The following is a 23,499-nucleotide window of genomic DNA, read 5'->3' as shown; positions in this document are numbered from 1 at the left end:
TTGCTAGGGACTTGCCCGGCACTTGCTCTCTACCTCTATTTGTTATCTTACTTCTATCATTGACAGTCCCTCTAGGTTGTGGGCTGCTTGCCTGTGTTCCTGAGAAGCATCTACGGTACCAGTCTATAGAGTGTGTTTTCTTTAGTGAATTACCGGTATGTTTACCGGTAATAAACTTGCACTGTTTTATGTATATGTTTGATTACATACAGCCTTGTGACAGTTTTCCTGCATGCCATAAGCATTTGAATATAAATTAAAATGTTAAAATCAAATCTGATATTGTTTTACCTTTTATTTGGTGTGTGGAAGGTGTGCGGAAGAGGGGGTAGTCTTATACGGCGAGTATATAACAAACTCTGTATTTTGAGTGGAAATGTTAGGGGGTCGTCTTATACGCCCAGTCGTCTTATACGCCGGCAAATACGGTACCTGAAACTCAGGAGACAAATCTAAGCTAGAGAGACACATTTTGGAGTCATCACTGCAAGAAAAACTGCAGGAATGAACATGCTCATCCCAGGGAAGTAGAGAGTGATATGTAAGAAAGCAGAGGCTGGGCCTGGGGACAGCAGTGCTTGAAAGTTGGGGAGAGAGAGGAGGTCCCAGGAGAGAGATGGGAAGGGGTGTCTGCAGGAGAATGCCAACTTACTGAAGCCAACTGAAGTGGTCAGTGATGGCAGATGCCTCCGAGAGGTTAGGAAGGTAAGGGCAGAGAGGTGTCCTGGATAGAAGAGCTGGGAGATAGTTGATGACCTTGCAGGGGACAGTTTTCCAGAGAGTGCTAAGGGTGAATGGACATCTTTGTGTTTATATATAATCTAAGCATATATACAATTTATAATTAACAGAATTTATTTTGTAACATTTATAAATTCCACATTGGGGAAAAAAGTCCTCTAGTGTACTTTGTAATTGGGAGTAACAGCAGAAGTCCTTTACTTACTTCTAAGCAGGCATGATGACTACTGGTTTTAGGAGGAGATGAGCATGGCATGATTTTTATGAAAAATGGAATGCCATCTAAGTGGTCCCCCTGTATCTCCCTAGTGCGTGCTTTCTCATTCCCTGTTCTCCCACAGTGATATTTCACACCTTCTGAGTCTTCACTTCTCACTCTGAGGGGACCCCTCACCTTCTATATACTGGGAAAGCAGCCTAGAGGAGCTTCCTCTCAAACTACTGCCATCAGCCCTCAAAGCCATTTGCCTCCTTTCCTCCCTCCCACCCTCCTCCTATTTCCTCTATCTTCCAGGAGATTCCCAGGAAGTGGTGCCTGAGACAGGAATTTCGGTACTTGTGATACACTGAGGGTTCCTGTTAGCGTAAAAGGGTCAGGGACACATGACAAGGCAGAGCAAGGGGCTGAGCAAGCCTGTGGTCTCCGCTGGAGTCCAGCAGGGAGCTCTGGTGCCAGACTGCACTATGGATTCAGCCCCACCCTCTGTCAGTCGGTCATCTGGGAGCTGCCCCTGGGAGGACACACGCATGATCTCCAGTGAGGCAGCTCCTTTTTGTCCAAGGAAAATTCTTCAAAGAAAATGGCCAGCAGTGAGCTCTTAGTACCCAGTACTCACAGCAGCTGGGGCGTAGGGTACCTGCATGCCCGGGGCACCAACTGTACTGTGACCACCCTGCTGTGCATGATGGCTCTCTCCTGGTGGGTTCTGCATTGAATTCTCTTAATTATCTTCCTATCTCTTCATTTTCCTTACCTTTACTGGTGCCTTTTAAAAAACTAATTCAATAATGCTTCAGTCTCCTCTATAGAAACCTTCTATTCCCCCCACCCCCGGCCCTATGACTTCACCCTCTTGCTTCACTCCAAGGCTCTCATCCATGCCCATTAGCTCCTCTTCCTTGAGAGCCCTCACTCTCCAAGCCACTGCGGTCTGGTTTTTGCCTCTATGGTTTTCCTAAAACGACTTTTGTCAGAGTAACCAATTTCTCCTTTTTTCTACTTCTCTGTTCCTCTCTCACTTCAACGCCGGAAACACTCAGATGGATCTTCTCCCTGGGCTTCAGAGATGCCAACTCTTCTCTTCCGACCTCTCCATCACTGCTGCTCAGACCTCCCTGCCAATTTCTATTCCTCTGCCTACTCCTTCAAGTTGCCATTTCTCAGGGTTTGATGCTATGCCTTTTCTTCTCCCTCTATATCCCTTTTCCTCGGTCAGACTGTGGCCTTTGAGACCTTCAGGGAAGATCACCCCTTCACTGTCCCATGATATCCAATTCAAGAGTAAATATGTTTTTAAACAAAGCCAAATTAATATTGTGTTTCTCGAGACTTTGTGATTGCACAAGTGTGGATATATTTTTGAAAATGAACTTTCTCTCTCCACTCTGGTTCCCTAAGCACATGATATTGTGTTGAGCATACCTTACTCATTCGATAGTTTATATTACCATGTGTGCGTTGTTTTTTGAATTTATATATACATGAATCTAATAAGCATCTGTAATTTGATTATCACAGATGACTTCAGGCTGCCACCCAGACCTGTTCCTTCTCCTATTTTCAATTTCAGTGAATTGTGCTACCCAGTTACTCAATTTAAAAACTCAGACATTATTTTGAACTCTTCCTCACCCCACCTCATCCAATTAATCACCAATTCCTATAAGTTACATTCCTAAATATCTCTCAAATCCAGCCACAGCCCCTGACAGGCGCCTCTGCCTCCCGTTTGCACTCCTCAGATCTATTCTCCACACATTCTTAAGACAAGTCTATCTACAAGGCAAACCTAGTCATGTTCCTTCCTTACTTTAAAACACTCTAAACTTCTTACCATGGTTTGCAAGACTTTTCAGGATCCAGCTGCTGTTCCTCTCCTTAGCATCCTTTCCACTTCTCTCCAATTCTCAGGAACTGCATCATTTTCTTGCCCAGCCCTCTGGGCCTTTCTATTATTAGCTCCTCCTCCCAGGCCATCCCCTCACCAGAGTAACACCTTTTCATCTGCCAGGTCTTGGGGCAAATGCTAATTTTGAGATGACTCCCCTGGCACCTCTAATCATGGTCCGTGGGTTCTTACCATATCTTTTATTTTCTCTGCTAGAGAACCTGCTGCGTCCCAGTACCACTGCCCATTTCTTTGTCCTCCTCCCTGAAGGGCCACAGAGGCCACAAGGGTAGAAGAGCTGCCCAGGCTTATTCAGCATTGTATCCTGGTTGTTCAGCACAGGGCCTGGGATTTAGTAGGTGCTCAGGAAATACTTTCTGAATTGAGTGTGTTGTCCTACCTTCTAAAGTCAAATGTAATTGATATTCAATTATTAGATTTCTTATAGAATTTGTTGACCTTCCCCTCGTTGATAGAAAGTTGAGTTCAGTTTGGTACATGTGTATTGTCAAAAAGAACTGACTTCAGTGGTGTGTGTATGTATGATATATTACAGAAAAGATGCTTTGCTTGAAAATTGGATTTGAAGAAAACCTTTTTAAAATGTACTAAAGCAGTGGAAGAAAAACTTTAGGAGAAGAGAAAAGCAGCACACAAAAAAACTGACTAAAATAGTGTATGTATTCATGGGTTTTTGCCATTAATTGGAACACATTGTGTCCGCTCCAATTACCCATGAGGACCACTCCTCTAGGGAAATGCTTCCTATTTTTAAAACATAGTAATGCTCATGGAATTACACTGCCCATTCCTACCCGGGCCTTGAGAGTTTATCATGTACAGTGTTTTTGCCAAGAACCTACTCTGTCTTTAATCACTAAAAAAGATCTATCAAAGAGAGTGTGGTTGGGGCTTTATCTATGGGTGTATTTTTTGCCTCTTGTTCTTTACCAGAGGTAGCAGGTCCTCAAGTTTGGCTCCTTCAGATGTAAATGGACCCTTGTGTTATGGGGATTCTGCAGTTGGGCAGTGTTGGGGACGTTGGGTGGAAGGATGAATGGGGTATTCTCTGTCTCATCTTCCAGTTACAGCCCATCTTCACCATTGATACATTCAACTAATATTAAATGAGCATTTGACAATATGCAAGATATGTTTATAGTTTTAAATGAATAAAATTACATTAAGCTATGGCTGTACAGTTTAATTTTTCATTCAATAATATATTGGGCACATTTTTCTATTTTAGTAAATGGGATAATAATAGACCTAGATAATTTTTAATGACTTTTGGTATGGATATTATATGCTTTTAATTTATCTTGCTCGATCCATTTTAAAGGTAATTTACATTATCTATATTTTGCTATTCTCTGCTATTATACTATACTATTAGAATAATATACTGTGCTATTATACTATCATGTTATTATCTATTTTTTGCTGTTATTGTTGGTACAAATTTAAAGCTCATACAATACAGGCTTACATATTATATATTATACTCCATTGTGTTACAGACTAGACTGAATGACACTGTAATTAAGATTTAGGGGCTCATTTCAGGGTGGGATGATGTGGGCTTCACAGAAGAAATGAGATAGAAAATGGGCCTTGAATGTCAGATACAATTTTGTTAATTGTATATGTAAGAGGAGAACATAAGCAAAGCAGAGAGGCCAAAACAAAACACAGCCAATCAACCAAATAACCTCAAAACCAAAAAGATTGAAGGCATGCTTGACATCAATGGATAAATCAATTTAGCTCAATCAATGGCATAGTGGTGCTAGGGTAGGCTGGGAGTCAGATTAAAAGGCTTTGAGTGGCAACTTAAAGGAAATGTAAAGGATTTGATTGTGCAGACCACAGGGAACCAAGAGTGATATGTCCAAGAGAAGCATAGGATAACCAAGTACAGGTCTGTTTGTGGCAGTGCACTCTCTTTGTGCCTAGAATTGCATCCTAGGGGACTATATTTTCCCCCAGGGAGTCACACAACACTGTTGGCAACTGAAATCTATAGGCATTTCCCCCTATCAATTGGTGCTAAATCCAGAGTCCTTAATAATGTATTTTAGCAATTGGTATTTTTATATGCTTAAATTTAACATTTGAAACTTTTCAATTTTACTTTTGAGTTTACCCCCATAATCATAGCTTTTTGAGATGTATTTGAATCTTTCTTCTGCCGTCCAACATATTATCTCTCTTCAATTTAGGTCATTTTTAAATTTGATACATTTACATTGTGTGGATTCTTGCAAGACATTGATTAAATAATTCAGTTAAATCAGGGAAAATACAGAGGCCTGATCCCCTTCAGGCAGTGCCAAGATTTGATGGGAGTTGTTAGGAATCTACTATACATTTCTCCAACGACCTCATTAAGATCTCGCCAGAGATTCATCATGTATCCTGTTGAATCAAGATATTTTTTCTCCAAGGAATCATGCCATTCCAGCAAATCCAACAAAATACCCAAAGCAACAACAAAATAAATGTGATTAATTTTGTGTGATTCCCCCCTGCCCCACAAGTGAGCCCATGGTAGTTCCAGTAATCACTCTTTTTTATCTAATAATAAACATTTGTCTATTTAATAATGATTGGGAATATTTCTGGGAATTGACAATTGTCTGTAGTTTCACTAATCTGTAGTTTCCTAATTTCTCTTTTTCCTCTAATGGAACTTGAAATATCTTTCAACCTTCAGCCTTTTTGCATCTCTTATTATCCACAGAGTTAATGTTAATTTGTTATCAGCACCTAAGTAGGTATTTTTTGGCTTTTAGGGTATAATGCTATGATTCAGTTAAAAAACAATTCTTGCTCTATTTCATCCATCAGCTTGAATGTATTTTCCTATACTTTTCTGCCTTGAGAATGAAAATCAAACATTGTAAACACAGCTGGAATATAATTTTGAATCAGTCAAAATTTAGTTGCAGAAAACAAAAAGTACTGTAGCTATTTTAACCAACAAAGGAATTTAGTGGTTACAAAGGTTTTGAAGGGCTAGGATAGTAGGATTTCATTTGGGCATCTTTGAAGATTTCTCAGAACAACCTCAAAGAACTGGCCAGCAAGCGGAACCCCCGTCAGAGATAGGAAGGCAGGGAGTATTGGGGTCCCAGCAGCACTGCTCTGGCTAGACTATGCACCAGCTTCTCCACACCCTCACTGCTGGTGCCTGGGCACCAGGGCACTCATCCAGCCATGCTGGCAGGCAGAGAGCAAACAAACAGAAGTGAGGTCTTTATCTCACTGTCACTGTCCACCTCTCACTAGAGCACAGCTGATTGGTAGAATCTCAATCACATCCAGATCCTCTGGGGCAAGGAAATTGGAGAAATGTAGAACTAACTTCTCTGTCCTCCAGAGCAGGGAGACACTGGAGAAGGGGTTGGGGAAGTTGTGCACAAGCCAGTTCATAGCATCTGTCTGGTTCTTTATGCTGATTTTTCAACTTGTCTTCTGCTCTTACAGATAATTTTGTTCACATGGCTATCATTGTGCCTGTCACCTTGCACTATAACACCTGTTTACACAGTTATCTTCCTCACCACACCAAGCTTCTTGAAAACAACAGTCATGTCTTACACAACTTTTCATTGCCAAGGCCCAACCAACACAATGACTCACAGATTATAGGAAAACCAACTTAAGAATAGAAGAAAGAATGTGGGCTTTGGAATGAGAGGAACTCAGGTTTAAAACTTGCCATTGAAACTTACAGGCTGTGTGATGTGGAGCAAGTGACTTTATCTCTGTAAGCTTTAATTTCTTATCTGTAAAATAAAATATACTAACCTCATAGGATTGTTTTGAGCTTCATATGAGAAAATATATATGAAGCATAAAAAATGCAAAGAATGATGTTTTAAAATTTACAGTTTTTAGAATAATAAGCAAAATAGGGACTAGAATGATCCACAAGAAAAACACACACCACTAAACTCTTTGAAGTCTGCTTTTTTTGCCAAGATAAAAATTATTTAAGTGAAAATCATTAATGTGGCAATAATTTATTTGCCTCTAATAATAATAGTCATTACAATTAATCGGGTCCTATTATATGGCACATTCCAATTTGAAGGTGGCTGATTTTTTTTTCTTTCATTTGTGGGTAAGGGCAATTAGCAGGTCGCTAACAACTATAATAAAAGCAGCTTTGATGGAAGTGATGCTGATGGCATCCAGGTTACAGTGGGATTAGGGTGTACATGGAAAAAAGAAATGAATGAGAGATGAGGAAATTATTCTTTCAAGAAGTTTGGGTTGAAAAAGAAAAGGAGTAAGAGGGTATTAGCTGTGATTTTTCTCAGAAATCTCATCCTATGGGACCATCAGAAAGGAGTAAAAGTAGGTAGGGAAGTAAATGTTTGAGTGTGTGTGTGACCTCAATTTTATCATCAAAGAAGGAAGCATATCATTTACTTAAGAGACAGGGGAATAAGAGATTGAGATTAGTGGGGGAGGAGGGGTAAAAGAAGAATGGTGAAGATTTCATAAAATTTTTCGAGAGGAAATGACCACAAACAAAAGTATAGACAAATAGGACTAGAGGTTAACATCAGATATAAGAAATCAATCTGAGTAAGGGTGACAATGAGAATGGAGTGCGAAGGTCAAGAAGTCAGAAAGAGGACTGTGTTTTCAGTGGCTGTTTCACTTTAGCTTCCTCAGTGATACGGGCTGGGGTGAAGGGGAGACTGTGAGCCACAGTGAAGTCCTCCATGTGTAAAGTAACCAGGAGATGGGCAATGATAGCAAGTGGAAGGTATATGGTGATGTATCACAGAGCTATGTCTTTAAAAGCAGGAGTAATCTGACTGAGGGAAAATAAGAACTAAGTTTTTGGAATTGCATGGGGCAGCTGGGAGAATGCTGGTTTGGAACTCTGGGACCTATAACTCCCATGGTATGGGCACAGTGAAAGGGTTGGGAGGGGGAGTCAAAGATAATATTCATCATGAGGAAGAAACATAGATGAAAACGTGGGTAGTGGATGGGGGTGGGGGAGAGAGCCCTTCTGTACATTTGTGTGGAGACTGTGATGTGCAGTAATGACAGGAAGGCTTCGATTTGACCAAAATAAAGCATCCCAGGTTTGGTGCAGGTTGTTTCTGTGAGGGAATTGGCTGAGGTTCTTGAGGGCACCTGGTTGTGTCCCAACCTGTGAGATGCAGTCAGGATCTTTCTCTGGATGGGCCTTGCTCAGCCTGGGAAGCAGAGCTGTGGGCCCCAGTTTCAGGGTATGCATGTATCCTTCGTGTCTTGTTTTTCACATGCCAGTTTTTAATACTGTTTAAATGGTTCAACTTCTTTCAGAAGCTTAATATCTTTTTTCCTCTTTCTAGCTTTATTATCAGATTATTTCTTTCAGTCTATAAAAGAGTTAATCAACTGAATATTAAACTAGAGCACAAAGAGGCACCTTTTCTAACCTTTTATTTTACTTGGTCAGAAACAAAGCCGGAATTGGAGTCCATTTTGTGCACTTAGATATGGTATTGTGGCTAGGGTCAGCGATCAGGGAGCAAGGCAGAAATTAAAATGAATGCACCAATTCTGGGGGACAACAAAATAGGGTGGACTGGACACCGGGCAAGGTTTCATGCCAAGCCAGTGGACCACAGTCATAATATTGGTGAGGCAAGTGTGCATCTATCAGGGGCATGTCGGAAGTAAGAGACTGCAGCAGTGTGCACAGCCACTTGGGATGTCAGCTTCAAGGGGAACTTGTTTCTGAGGCAATTTTTACAAAAATAAAGATGCAGCTTCACTTTGGTTGGTCTGAGTCCTCAGGGAAAAGGGTGCAGAGAGTATTTCAGTCTAGTGTGTGGAGAGGATGAGGAAGGGGAGATCCCGGCAGGAATTAAGCAGATTCGTGCAGTTCATCTCTCGTTTCACATGGTCGCTTTGTGACTCTTATGCTTTTTATAACATTTATGTATGTTATTTTACCTTCCATGGAATAAATATTAAGTTCATTCAGATAGCAAGTTTATCTCTTAATAAATAATTTTGAAAGCAAAATGTTAAGCTCTGAATTTATGGATCATATTCACTTTCCCCATCCTGGGTCTGAGCCAGATTCTGGCCACATTAGTGTCAAGCTAAGCTGTTTGTCCTCACTGGCTTTGATGTAAGTCCTAAAATGGCATACCCATGCTCTAATAGGCAAACATTCTACACACAAAGCAGATACACTGGTATCTGTATTTTTACTTTCTTTGGTTTCTAGAATCATCTGGACACAAATCCTTGTTTCCAACAAAATAAGACATTTTTCTATCCAATTAATGACTGTTTAAACTATGTTTTGAAATATATTCTCTCTCTTGGACTTGCCGACTTCTATCTATATTTCCATGGAGTGCAGGAGTTGGAGCAACCACACCCAGTTTGCCACCAGCATGACATAACAACTCTCATCTGGAAGGATACTTTATGGTTGGAGAGAGGGATGGGCAAGGAGAAGAGGGCGATGAGTAGAACCAGTTAATGAGGTTGGTGATGGAGGAAGAGGCCTGTTGGAGGATGCTCAAGGGAAATGAGTGGAACTGCTGCTGGGTTGTGGGAGGACAGAAAGTCGGTGGCCAAGACTGGTAAATGGCAGACAGAGAAGCCAGAAACACACATATAGCCCAAGTAAACCATACCAGGGACAGGCGATTTGGGAAAGTGAGGGAGGGGGAAAGAGAGAGAATTGTTAGGTTACCAACTCCTAATGTTAATGGGAGTTCTGGATAGAGACAGGGAGGGTATGACTTTTATTCCATGGTCCCCTGCACTGCATATAGGCCATCTCTGGTTCTTTCTGCGCTTCTTTTCTTTTTCCTTTCTTTTTCTATTTCTCTTTTTTCTCTTCTCTTGTCTCATCTCCCATCTGCCCCCTCCCTACTCCTGTCTCTTGGCCTGTTGAGGCATTTCCATGTCGAAGAATTATTTGATGTCATCACAGCTCCAAACCATCAATTTATCAAGACAGGAAATTGTAATTATTTTTAATAGAGGAGAAAGGGAACAAGGATGTGACTAATGTTCAAGGAAAACCAGGCAGCAGTTCAAAAAACACTGTGTCTCCAGGACGGCAGTAGAAGGAATACCCCTCTGATCACATCTGGTATCACCTCATGGAACTGGATGATTTCTTGGGGCTGAGAACTATTTTTCCAAGATATTATAACTCAATAAGAAAGTATTTTTCAAGTCCTGTTTCTTGCAAGAACCTCTAATTCTAAAGCAAAATCATTTTTGTTTTTATGTTTTATTATTCTTTTTGGTTCTGTTCCAAAGAAAACTAAAACAATCTTTGAGCCCTGGCATCATCCCAATACCCCAAAGTTGTGGGTTTGAGCCCCTCTGGTCAGGGCACATACAGAAATCACCTAATGGATACCTAGATACCTCTCTCTCTCTCTCTCTCTCACAAATCCATGTCTCTCTCTCTCTCTCTCTCTCTCCAATCAATCAGTAAAATTTAAAGAAAGAAAAGCTCTTATACTACGGCCAATGGTCTTAGCTCTACATATCTACACACCCTTCTCTTTAAAAAAATCTGATCTTTGTGATCTCTATTTCTTGGATACTCCTTGCCAGTATATCCTACATAAGGTATCAATAAGTAGATGGCATCAATAGTGTGGCTGGGAGATAGAGCAAGTAAGAGAAGAAAGGTCATGCCGTCCTAACACGAGCTTCTGGGTTGGGAGATTACCAGAATAGCAACAGTGGAGCTTGATCCAACTTAGGTTGAGGGAACTGTCTGTTCAGTTGAAGCTGTGATGAGAACATTCCCCTTTTTGGAGTGCAAACCATGGCCAGCCACTATGGGAAGCATCCAGTGAGTCCTAGGGGCCACTGAACTCTGGTTTCCTTGTTCCTTCTTAGAATAGTGCTTCAGTGAGAACGGCAGGCTCTGTTTGCTCGTGGTAAAGTGTTAAGTTTCACTGATGCCAGGAATATGAAGGTCTTTGACTATATATGAACTTATAAAAAGATCAAATGCTTATTTCCTTTTCTTTTTTAATGGGCCATGGAGCATGTGTTTTTAATAGACTGTTGATTCTGTAAGTGTAAACATAATATTGCCTAGTGCTTTTAAGACCATCAATAAAGATACTTGGTATCAGAAAGTAGTGTAGTAGGAGTAGAATTTCTATGATTAAGGAGCTAGAAAGAGAAAAAATATAATTAATATTCTTTGCAGTAGCTTTATGACACCCTTCCTATCACTCATCTTTTTTTTTTCCTCTTTCACTTTCTTTCCTAGCCACTATTTCCCTTTAAAAAAGTAATGCCTGGTTGTAACCTGGCCGGTGTGACTCAGCATCCACCTATGAATCAGGAGGTCATGGTTTGATTTCCCCATCAGGGAATATGCCTGGGTTGCCGGCTTGATCCCCAGTGTGGGGTGTCAGGGGGGCAGCTGATCAATGATTATCTCTCCTCATTGATGTTTCTATCTCTCTCCCTCTCCCTTCCTCTCTGAAATCAATAAAAAAATATTTTTAAAAAGGAAAAAAATGTAATTTCTGGGAACAAGCATATACTGAGATAAAGGTTCAGTTGATCTTCTGATCATAATAATGATCATGCAGTGTGATGCAAAGAAGCTGGGACTGAAAGTTAGATGGCCTTCACCATGGCCTGGGATAAATCTCAGGGCAAAGAACTAGGATAAATCTCATTGGATTTATCTTGAAGAAATCATTTGGGTGTAGAGTGGGGACTTGAATATGACATCAAATACTGAGTGCTAACAAGGTGGGGTATTATTGATCTTAGAATAAATATCCCAAATGTCTTCATGACAGCCTGGTCTCTGCCTCCCTGCCCTTCCAAAAGTGGCACTGGCTGGGAGTGTCTGAGTCTGAGTAGGTGTGGCTGTGCTCTTCTCTGAGTGCTGACCTCTTGGTGTGACTGACCCTCTCTCACGTTCTGCAGGGCCTACATGAGTGTGAAGGAACTGAAGGAGGCACTGCAGCTCAACGGCACACACTTCCTCAATGTCTACTTTGCCAGCTCTGTGAGGGAAGACCTTGCAGGTGCTGCTACCTGGCCTTGGGATAAGGAAGCCATCAGTCACCTGGGTAAGTGAAGTGGAGACCAAACATGAATTTGTCAAAATGTTTCACTTCGGACAGGTAAGAGGTATTAGAGCAAACAGAGGGAAATACTCAGGATGTTCTAGACCAACTCTATAATCTAGATGTAAATAAGGTGATGACATGGATTGAGATTGATTTTATGTCTTGGAGGCATAACAATTAAACCCATGAATGAAAACCAGAGGAAGTAACAAAAGTAGAAAAAAATAAAATAGAAAGTAAACATTCATTAGAATAAAATTAACAGAACCAAAAGTTTTTTTGGAGAGGGAGGAGAAAAGGATTGATAAACCCTTGGAAAGAAAGAAAAAAAGAACCTAACCCTGATCAAGAAAAAAAAGAGAGAGAGAGAAGGAATGTATTACCACTATGAGGAATAAAGGAGATAATATTCTTACATATACTTCAGACATTAATAAGCAATATGTATTTTCCACAAATGGTGTTGAAGAAATTGGACATCCACAGGCAGAAGAAAAGGAATCTTAATATGAATTTCACACCTTGTACAGAAATTAACTCAAAATAGATCAGATATTTAAATATTTAAATGTAAAAATAAAACTGTAGAACTTTAAAAGGAAACATAGGAGAAAATCGTCAGGGCAGGACTATAAGAAAGAGTGAACTTATAAAATTACACCAAAAGCATAGTCCATATAAATAATAACTGATAAATTATACACCATCAAAATCTAAAACTTTTTTTTCTGATTCTGTTTAGACAAACAAAAAAATCAGACTTGGAAAAAATATTTGCACATCATACATCTCACAAAAGATTTGTATCTAGAATATGTAAAGAACTCTCAAAGCTCAATAGTAAAACAGACATTCCAGTTAGAAAACGGGCAAGACATGAACAAACATTTTACCAGAGAGGAAATACAGATGGGAAATAAACACATGAACAGATGTTCAATATCATGAGCCATTAGGGAGATTCAAATTGAAACCACATGAGATGTAACTACACACTTATTAGCATGGTCAAAATAAAAAATACGGGGGGATGTAAGGTACAGCCCAGGGAATAGAGTCGATACTACTGGAATACATTTGCACACTGACAGGTAGCTACTAGACTTATCGTGGTGATAGCATCATGAGGTATGTAAATGTCAAATTACTGTATCTGACACCTGAAACTAACAAATATTGTATGCCAACTATACTTTAATAATTTTCAAAATAATGACACTATTAGATGCTGGTGAGGATGCAGGGACACTGGATCTCTCCTACATTGCTGGTGAAATGTAAAATGGCACAGCCACTCTGCAGAATGCTTTGGCAGTTTCTTATAAAACTAAACAAACATCTACCCTATGCTCCAACCAGTGGACTCTTGGACACTGATTATAGAGAAATGTAAACTTATACCAAGTCAAAGGCTTTTATATCAGTTGTCCTAGCAGCTTTATTTGTAATAGCTTCAAACTGGAAATGACAAAAGTGCGTTCTGTGCTAACTGTTTACACCAACTGTAGTCCATCTTTAGTATAATGGAATCCTATTCAGCAACAAGAAGGAAAAAAGGACTCATGAGTGGAATGACTCAGATTACTCTCAAGGGTATTATGCTGAGTGGGAAAAAATCCCCAAGGTTACCTGCTGTATGATTCCATCTATATAGTATTTTCAAAATTTCTGTCAGTGACAGAATTATAGAGACAGAGAACAAATTAGTGCTTTCCAGGGGTTAGGAATGGGGTAGAGATGGGGGGCGGGGTAGGAGTGTGGGTGACAAAAGGATAGCAGGTGGGTGATCTTAATGGTGATGGAACAGTTCAGTATCTTTTTTTAAAGTCATCATCCATAGATTTGTTTAGAGAGTCATGGAGAGGGAGGAGGGGGGGCGTGGGTGGAAGGGAGAGAGAGAAGAGAGAAACATTGATGTGAGAGAGAAACATCAATCGGTTGCCTCCCATATGTGTCCTGACCAGGGATTGAACCCACAACCTAGGTATATGCCCTGACCAGGAATCAAACCTACAACCTTTTGGTGTATGTGACGACACTCCAATCAATTGAGTTACCAGGCCAGGGTTCAGTACCTTGATTTTGGTGGTGGTGGTTATACAAAGGTATCCCTGTGATAAAATTGTGTAGAGCTACACACACACACACACACACACACACACACACACACACACTCACACACTCACACTCACGTGTGCATGTAAGAGCTTGTGAAATCTGCATAAGATCTGTGTTCTCTATTCAGAAGCAGAGTACTTGGCATATAACAGGTGCTCAGTGAATGCTTAGTGAATGAAGGGATGAATGAATAAACAAGGGAAGGTATTAAATTTAAATGGTTTCCAGAATTATCTCATGAATTGACTCATCATGAATTGCAAAAGAAGCTGGGGATACTTATGTTTTGCTCTTAAACATTTCTACAGCCATGTCCCCCTATAGCATGATATGAAATGTCATCTTCAGAAGTAGCCTGAGCAGCTGAGAGGTCTGGTTTGATGTGAAATGGCTCCTGTTCATACTTATTTCTTCTTCTTCAATCATCACTGTTATTGAACAAAGGAATTCTTTTGACCTAAACCAGGTGTAGAACAATACAGGCAGCAGCACAACATGATAGGGGAAGACATTTAGGAGTTTCTTTTTTAAAAAACCCCACATATTTTTATTGATTTCAGAGAGGAAGGGAGAGGGAGAGAGAAAGATAAAAACATCAATGATGAGAATCATTGATCAGCTGCCTCCTACACGCCACCCTGTGGGGGTGGAGCCCACAGCCCGCAGCCCGGGGATATGCCCTGACTAGGAATCGAACCTGGACCTTCTGGTTCATAGGTTGATGCTTAACTACTGAGCCACACCAGCAGGGCTAGGATTTTCTTAATAGTCTTTTCAAGACTTGAGATTACGTGTTTGTGTCAACACGTAAGACTTCTGCATTTTGAGGGTCAGCTGAGTGACCTAGCAGATAAATACTGTAGCTGAAAGTTTGAAAATTGAACCCTACTTCTGACCACCAGTGGCTTCAGTGACTATCCTAAAGACCAAGGTGATTTATGGTCCTCCTTTGCCATTAATGCCATTTCTGCCATTTAGTGTAATTTTGTACTTTTAATCCAGTTAGTAACCCAGGGCAGAATTTTTATAAGTAAATGAATGTATGAGATCCCCTAATATTTATTGGTTTGAGTATCTTTAGCCTTAGTGCTCAACACTTATATTGAAAATATATCTTTAAAGGCAGAAAACTAATTTAAGTGGTAAATCATTTATAAACTATTAATCCCAGGCGCATGATGATAATTCATTCATTCATTCATTCATTCATTCATCCATTCACCCAGAACCTATTGAATCTGTTTCATGGCAATACCAGAGATAGGACAGTAAAGGAATTCACCCTAAAGGTTTGCACAGCTTAACTGGGAGACAGACATGTAAACAAATACTTAGGGTGCAGTGTGATGATACCGCACATGAGGTCATGCAGGAGCCATAGAGAAAGTGCTATGTTATGCCCATAGCACCTGGGATGAGTTTCCAGAGGAGCTGAGGCTAGAGAGGAGAATTGAAAGAGCCTTTCTTGGTAGACAATGAGAGGGCATTCCACACTGAGTAGGCTCGTAGGTGCCAAGGTTTGGGCTGTTGAAAACCTGGGCATACTTAGAGGTGGAGTGTATTGGCTAGAACAGTGCTCTTCACATTTATTTTTGCTCTCTTGGACCCCCTAAAAGACTTTGGAAAAGCTCTGTACCCTTTACACAGTCTAAGAGTGACATCTAAACATTTAATATGTTTCAATAGAAGAAAATAATATAAATTCTGCTATACTATTATAAATTTTTGATATTTTAAAAATAAATTTTAAGTGTACTCTTCTAAATGTATCCTCAGTAATGTAACAATTGGATAATCACTATCATTTATTTAAAAAAAATTGTGGCCATGCACTTCTTTAACATTGGGGAACTATTCACTGATTGTTTTTCTCTTTGAATTTGTGTTTCTACTTCATTTCTCTTATAGAACTTAATATAAATGGGACATATACATGCTTATTTTTTTAAAGTCTCAGTTGGTCACCCATTGCTCTGCTAAAAACATATTTTGAATAAAACAGTTTTTTGTATTAATACTTTTTTTAACTAAACTTTTAAATGTTGATACAATTGTATATTTGCATGTCGCTGTAGGACTAATACAAATAGATTTCACCAATCCTTTACCCTTTTCCCTCAATGGTAGCATCTAACAAAACTGTGGTACAACAACACAAATCAGATATTCATATCAATACTGCTTATAAGTTCTAAGTTGTTGAAAATTTCTCCTCAATTAAGTTGGTTTTGGAACCAGTTACTTGTCCAAAATTGATAAAATCAACATTTTGAAGTGTTGATTGATGACTAGTAAACAAAATTGGAAATGCATATCTTAATGAGGTGAGTGTCTTCCCCCCCCCCGCCCCATATTAGTTCTTGTGTCTGTCGATGATTAATAGCAATTGTTGTAACAAGATAAGATAAAGCATTAGTTATATTGCTTTTTAAAAATTTATAGCTCTAAGTACTGAGAAACTTTGTTTTTGGAGGGAGGGAGAAGAATTATTTTTGACTGAGTGGTTGGTCGTGCCAAGGCAGAAAATATAGGAAAAGGAGTGAATGGGGAGCTGGTTTAGTTTTGGATATGTTGAGTTTGGGGTCATCTGAAGGGACGTAAGCAGAAGAAGGAGGAGGAGCAGGACTTAGGGGTATACCAGCCACCAAAGGAGAGAGAGGTCTGAGAAAGTGCCCTGTGGCCCACAAATACCATAGCCGCCGAGATGAACTCAGCACCAGGGCACGCTGGCCAGGTTAGACAAGAGACTCGGTCACTCTCTGGCACAGGAGTTAGACACTCAGGTGTGTCTTGGGCCAACCATCTTCCTTAATTGTTCTAGAAAATGTCTGTCCTGCCCAAGAACATTCCAACATCCAGGTAAGATCACAAGCAACGTGCCCAGTGTGCATGGAACCCAAGAGACATGTGGGAGAGAACTTAAACCTGTCTCGTAAAGGGGGTTTAAACATACAGGATCTACAAATGAGTTCAGATAATGTGACGTTGTAGGGGGGAAAAATCTTTGAATTATAGAGTGGAATATGGTTTCACATAAATAGGAACTAATTGGCTCTTGAGCAAGTTGCCTCTCTGGGCCTTAGTATCCTTATACATAAAATGGGGGTAATAAGCATAAGGAACAGTACCTGGCACATAGCACAGCCTCAGAAATGCTAGCTTCATTAGTAGCAGCAGCAATAACGGTGGCAGTGTAGAGCATTTCAAACATTGTGTGTCTGTGGTTGATCTTCCTGGGTTTGCTCACTTCCTTTCCAACCTGGAGACTTTGGTTAGGAAGAAGTCGAGGCTTGTCCTGGGAGACCCCCTCCAAATTTCTGGGTGATGAAAAGGTATCCCACCCCTGAGCTCATCTCTGCTACTTCCACCTTTCCCACCCCTTTCTCAGCAGTTGCTTTGCCTTCCCAGAGAGCTATCCCTCCCATCTCACTTCCTTTTCAACCTAGAGAATTTGCCCTGGAGAGATGTTGGCTCCTTTACAAAGAGAAAAAAAGTGTGCTTAGGGGTCCAACTGTTTACAATGGTTTAGCAGCTGCTAAGAAGCAAAGGGTGTCTCCTTACCCGCCAGTGAAGAGTGAGCGATGGGTGGCAGTTTGTGGGGATGGGTGGCTGTTGGGCAGGGTCTATGAATGTCACTGGGCCCAGGGGACCAAGGAAAGCAGCCATCTTGGGGTGTTGCTGGAGGGACAGCTCTCTGGGGAAGGAAAAGCAACTGCGGAGTAGGGGGCAGGCAAGGTGGAAGTAGCAGAGATGAGCTCAGGGGTGGGATACCTTTTCATCACCCAGAAATTTGGAGGGGGTCTCCCAGGACAAGCCTCGATTTCTTCCTAACCAGGAGGTTGCCATTGATATTAGGGTGTTACATCAATTGTGCCACATTCATGCACAGTGGGGGTGAGGTCTCAGGGGCTGAGGCAGCCAGAGACTTGACAAGTGGAAAGTCGTTGGTAGTCTCTGCCAGGTTGTTTCAGCGAGTGCAGATGCAGAGAGCAGAGGAGGAGGTGGAAGAGTGTACAGGAGGTAAAGAGGGAAGAGCTGGTGTACTACCATTAAGTGGTTGGACCACACAAAAGAGATACTGTCCCCTATCCATGGGTCTCTTTATGGTGCCTAAGCAGAGGGATTCTTTCTGGAGATGAGGAATAAATGAAGTATGTACACTGGAGATCACCATGTAAATAGGAGGAATTGTAGGATTAGTAATGAGACAGGCTACCTGACATGAACAAGACAGGCTACTTGGTTTGGTCTTGCAATCACCCACTGGCTGCTGTTGTAGATTATTTTATTGTCAGAAGACAGCATTCAGTAAGTGGGTTTATCCCAGGTGTACTTGGGTTTCGAACTTGGGTGAGCACTCTTGGATAGTAAAAATTTTGGACAAAATTACCCTAGGATATGAATTTCATGCCCTGAAATTGGGGTGTCCCAAAGGTAGGTTTATGCATTTATAAGTAGGTAGAATAAATAAGCATCTTTATGTGTGATTATTTATATATCAACTGGGGGCCCTGTGCACAAAATTCATGCACAGAGGTAGTGGGGGAGTCCCCTCAGCCTGATGTACACCCTCTGTCAGGTTCCGGGACCCCGGCCACTCCAGGCCTAGGCATGGGCCTACAGGCTCAGGGTGTCCTGGCTCCTGAGGATGCCTGTCCCGGGGACTCAGGCCTTTTGGTGCAGGTGCGTGTGCAAGTGGCCGCAGAGAGAGAACCTCTGCCAGCACCTACACACGCACTCCAGGCCCCATTCCTGGCTTCTGCATGCGTCACCCCGTCCCCGGCTCCTTGGCACCTGTGTGCGCACAAGCGCCCGCGGGGCCGGAACATCCCCATTGTTGCCATGGCAATGTGGGGGAAGTACCTGCCCCGCCCCTGGCTGCCTGTTGCCTGTGTATGCAAATTAACCCGCCATCTTTGTCAGGTTACTTTGCATACTCTTTGGCTGGTGGGCTTGGCTTGTGGGCATCGCAGAGGGATGGTTAATTTGCATGTTTCTCTTTTATTAGTGTAGATAACCTTTATCTCTTCTTTTAAACTAGTAATCATTGGCTACTTGGTGCCCAGAACAGTGCCTGACATAGAATAGATGTTCAGTAAATGCTAAGTTAATAAATGAATTATAGAAAACATTTTAATGCATATTCTGTACTCCCTGAAATTCTGGCATACAGTGGTGTGTGTGTGTGTGTGTCTGAAGCACTTCCCTCATTCAGGAGCAAGGCAAGAATTACATCATAAATCTTCAATGCCTCAGTAATAACATCTTCAGTTTTTAAAATCAGATTACTTTTCTCCTATGAGGTGGGAGTAGCTGGAGAGCCTGAAGGGCTTGACAGTTGTGGGTAAGAATGGCTAAAAGGGTATAAAGAAGAAGAAAAAATGACACCAAATTGCAAAATCTTTATCCTCTAGTCATTCCTGTCTTGGTTTAGTCTTGCCCAGAATAAGGACTTCTTTCTAATGAGACCACAGGCTGTAAAACTTAGAAGCCAATTCAAGATTTGGAGATGAATGGTTTCTGGTCTGGTTCTGTTAAAAATGTGCTGCATTTTCTAGCTCCCATGATTTTTTAAAAAACTTTCTCCATTTCTTTCTCTCCCTTGTGTATCAGTCCACTTCTACAGTTCTTTGCTTCTTCCTTGGACCCACAGCCACACTTTGATATCTTTGTCCCTTCGTGGTGAAAAGTGTATTTTAAGGAGTGTTTTTAGCTAGTAACTGGAAGTAATTATGTAGGCACCTGCAGACCAGCCCTCAATCTCCATGTTTTATGGGCATATAATATTCAGCCCTAAAAGTTTTACAGAACTGTTTTAAAGTCATTTCCACTTGTGTTCTTTTCTCAAACTGCCAGAGAGAGAGAGAGAGAGAGAGAGAGAGAGAGAGAGAGTTAGAGTTAGAGTTTGTTTTTAATGGAAGTGGCTTTGGGAATCATTTTCTTCACCACATGCAGCTCTGTCTGTCTTGGGATGAAGCTGGGAAAAGCCAGTTGGAAGCTGCTAATAAGCATCACTTTGGGAGCTTGGCTGTCTGCTACTTAGATTTCATCTTTTAATCAGCAACTTCCCTCTCTTTTCTTCCCATTACCACACAACAACCCTGTCTTACTTTGTTAGCTTGTCCCTGATAATCAAGGCTGAAAGGTCTTCTAAGAAAGCGTGCTCCACTGGCAGTCCATTAAGCAACAGCTGTGTCACACATGGCCACCAGTTGCTAAATTGAGGAAGCCCCATCCATATTACGTTCTATGTATAGTCAGTGGCACTGTTCAAGTCCCAGTGTATATATTCTGATATGCAAGAAATGAAATTCTTAATTATTCTTCTACAATTGAACTTAATTTCTATTTTGAATCCCTATGTTTTTGAGTTGTAGAGATTTACTCTTACTAGTAGTTGAGTTTGTTTTGCCTGGGGCTGTATCTAATTTGTAGATGGCTTACAGATGCCAAGGCTATTTTATGTTCAGTCATCAGGTGAGGCTGGCACCTGAGATGACCCTTGTTCCCATCAGGGTCCCACCTTCAGGGAGTCTCTGGGGGTCTCTCTGTCACCTTTACCCCTAAGATACACTGGTCAGCCATTCTTCTCTAGACTGAGACCATGCACCCAGGAATCCATCACTAGATGGAGGTAAGATCCCCCACAGTCAGGCCACATGCACTATTTTGAATATTTATCTTTTTACCAGAGCCTTGGAAGGTTCTACTTAATCTGGACCCACCATCATCCATACATTCTCATTATTTTCTTTTTATTTCTTTCATTTTCCTCCAGATTAGGAGAATCTTTGCTAGGTTGAGATGTAGTGGTGACATTGCTAATGTGAGGCAAAGCTCACTATATCCTCCATTTATCCACCATGCTGGCTAAACCATGGAGGCCTCTCATGGCCCAAATGGCATAGACTTTGGAATCATCACAGCCAGAAAAGAACTCCTTTGCTTGCATTTCACTCTGTTCTGTATTTCTTAGTGAGGCAGTGGATGAATGAGGAGAATCTGGCTTCCAGAACTGGCAGTTGATTAAGGGGGTGAGGAGGAGCAAGGAACAATTGAGGTGAAATACTAGTATTTCCAAATTGTAACTCTTCCATTTATACTATTGCTTCTTAGTTTTCCCTTCTTAGGTACTTTTGGTCTTGTCCATAAACAGCCTTGCTGGATAGGTGTTGGGGAGGTGAACAAAGGCAGAGAGAGTCTGACAGTGTTTCAGAGTGAAGATTGAGGGGCCAAGGTATGGTTGAACCCATATTTTGGCATGTCTTTCTACTTTCTATTTCAATGTAGCAGGTTGGAGCAGAGAGCACAAAGGAAGGGATTCCATTACAAAGGAGGGGATCCTGTCCTCCATGTTAACACCATATTTTATCTCTCATCTATGTTTTAATCTTCCAAGATGAGGAGAAACAAAAATGAAGAGTGGTTTTGAATATAGGAATATTCAAATATTGAATACTAGAAGCCTGGTGCATGGATTTGTGCACTGATGGGGTCCCTCGGCCTGACCTGTGCCCTCTCACAATCTGGGACCCCCCTCAGGGGATGTCAGACTGTGGGTTTCAGCTCAGTCCCTGCAGGCCAGGCTGAGGGACCCCACTAGTGCACGAATCTGTGTACCAGGCCTCTAGTAGGCATATAAGATCTTTGGTTAATCTCTTCCCGCCCTCCCCCCACCCCCACATCCCTCTGAGATACATTAGTCTGTTCCATGTTTTCATGCTTGTACATTGAGCATATATATATAAAATCTCCTGAGAAGTGGGAAGGAAAATATTGTTGGCACTACAGAATAAGAGTGTCTTGTATGCATCTAATCTACCAGCAAGGTCTATGAAGAATTAAGCTCTCAGTCCCAGTCCTATAATATTTCTTTTCTTTCTGCAATCACTAATTTCAGGCTACTGTGAATAATTTTTGAATGCCCATATGTTATCTATAAAGAGAATGGACACACTGATTCATTTTAAACTCTATACAAGTCTTTTCTGTCTCTGGGTGCCTGTGGACCTCAGGATCAGAACAGCATGGAAACCAAGCTTGAACAGCTTAAAGGCAAATCAGAGCTCCTTGTCTGAGCATGTTTGTCTACTTTGCCTGGCAATGCCTGGTTTTACTCTGGAAAGTCTGCCTGTTTGTGGTCACACTCTAGCTATCTTGATGAATGAAGGTGGTCAGGAGGAAGCCAATAAGGGTGGGGCAAATGAGCCTGTGTGGCCAGCTGCATTATATAATTATAGTAATACTGACAAATGGTCCAGTACACACCATGAGTTACTTTGTCCTAGAAAATAAGCAAACTACTTCTTTGTCCACATTACTCCTTCAATCTTCATAATAACCTTTGAGAGTGAAACTCTTGTTATTATCATTGAACAGATCAGGAAATAGCCTTGAGAGCTTTCAAGGAATATTCCCAAAGGTAAGGGTCAGTACATTTCCAGCGCATGTCCACAGCCAAAGGAGCCCTGGACACTCTCCAAAGACTATCCTATGCGAGAGAGGCTTCCAAATGGTGGCGTAAGGACCCTCCAGTAGCCCTCAGTGCCTGACTATGTTGCTGGCAATGAAAATGGAAGAAAGTATAGCAGCATCAGAGGTGATGCTGATTGGTTTGAATATTAATATAAAATAGTCCTGGAAAGTGGCAATTGTACTGTAATTTCATTATTCCTATGAAGTTCCTGGGAAAGGAGTGCACAGGCCCCTGAAAGGTGGGATTCTCAGGTCCTCAGACCCTCCCTGGTCCGACCATTTGGCAGATCAGTTTTTATTTATTATTTACCATGTCTTGTTCCTTCCTCATGAAAAGAAGTGCTTACATTTGTCTTTAGATTTTAGACAGCAAGCCTTTATGCTTCACATAGACTTTGGCATGAAATGCGTGTGTGTGTGTGTGTGTGTGTGTGTTTGTGTGTGTGTGTGTATGACTAGGACCCACTCCTCTAATCCTATAGAATAAAAGCCTGATATGCTAAGTGTCCGTTCATCCAGTCATCTGTTCAACCAATTGAAGGGTAATATGCTAATGATATGCTAAGGCTGCTCAACTGCTCGCTATGACATGCACTGACCACCAGGGGGCAGATGCTCCAATTGGTAGGTTAGCTTGCTGCTAAGGTCTGGCCCATTGGGACTGAGCGAGAAGGGCCGGACATGTCCTGGAGCCCTCCCATGGTCCATCCCCAGCTGGCCAACCTCCCGTGTCCCTCCCTGACCCTGATCTCATGCACAGGTGGGGTCCTTCAGCCTGGCCTGCGCCCTCTTGCAATCTGGGACCCCTCGGGGGATGTCAGAGAGCCGGTTTCGACCTGATCCCATAGGAGAGAGGAAGGAGGGGACAACCTGGTAGCAAGAAGGCCATGAGGATTACTAGGCGGTGAATCTGGCTCCTGGGAAAACCCAGGGCAGATCTGAGAGCCATGGCTGCT

General features: G+C 41.5%; 1 protein-coding gene across 1 annotated transcript in view; it reads left to right on the top strand.

Moving 5' to 3' along the window:
• PAPPA2 (pappalysin 2) overlaps positions 1-23,499 on the top strand; it is a 226,291-nt gene that overhangs the window by 71,241 nt on the left and 131,551 nt on the right. Inside the window, exon 3 of the mRNA XM_006754525.2 lies at positions 11,805-11,950. Coding sequence (XP_006754588.1) covers positions 11,805-11,950 — 146 coding nt within the window. The remainder of the gene's footprint in view (positions 1-11,804; positions 11,951-23,499) is intronic.

This window comes from Myotis davidii, unplaced genomic scaffold, assembly GCF_000327345.1.
Source record: "Myotis davidii unplaced genomic scaffold, ASM32734v1 scaffold591, whole genome shotgun sequence".
Classification (NCBI taxonomy): Eukaryota; Metazoa; Chordata; class Mammalia; order Chiroptera; family Vespertilionidae; genus Myotis; species Myotis davidii.
The sequence above is the reverse complement of the archived record's forward strand: the minus strand, read 5'-3'. Positions and strand labels throughout refer to the sequence as shown.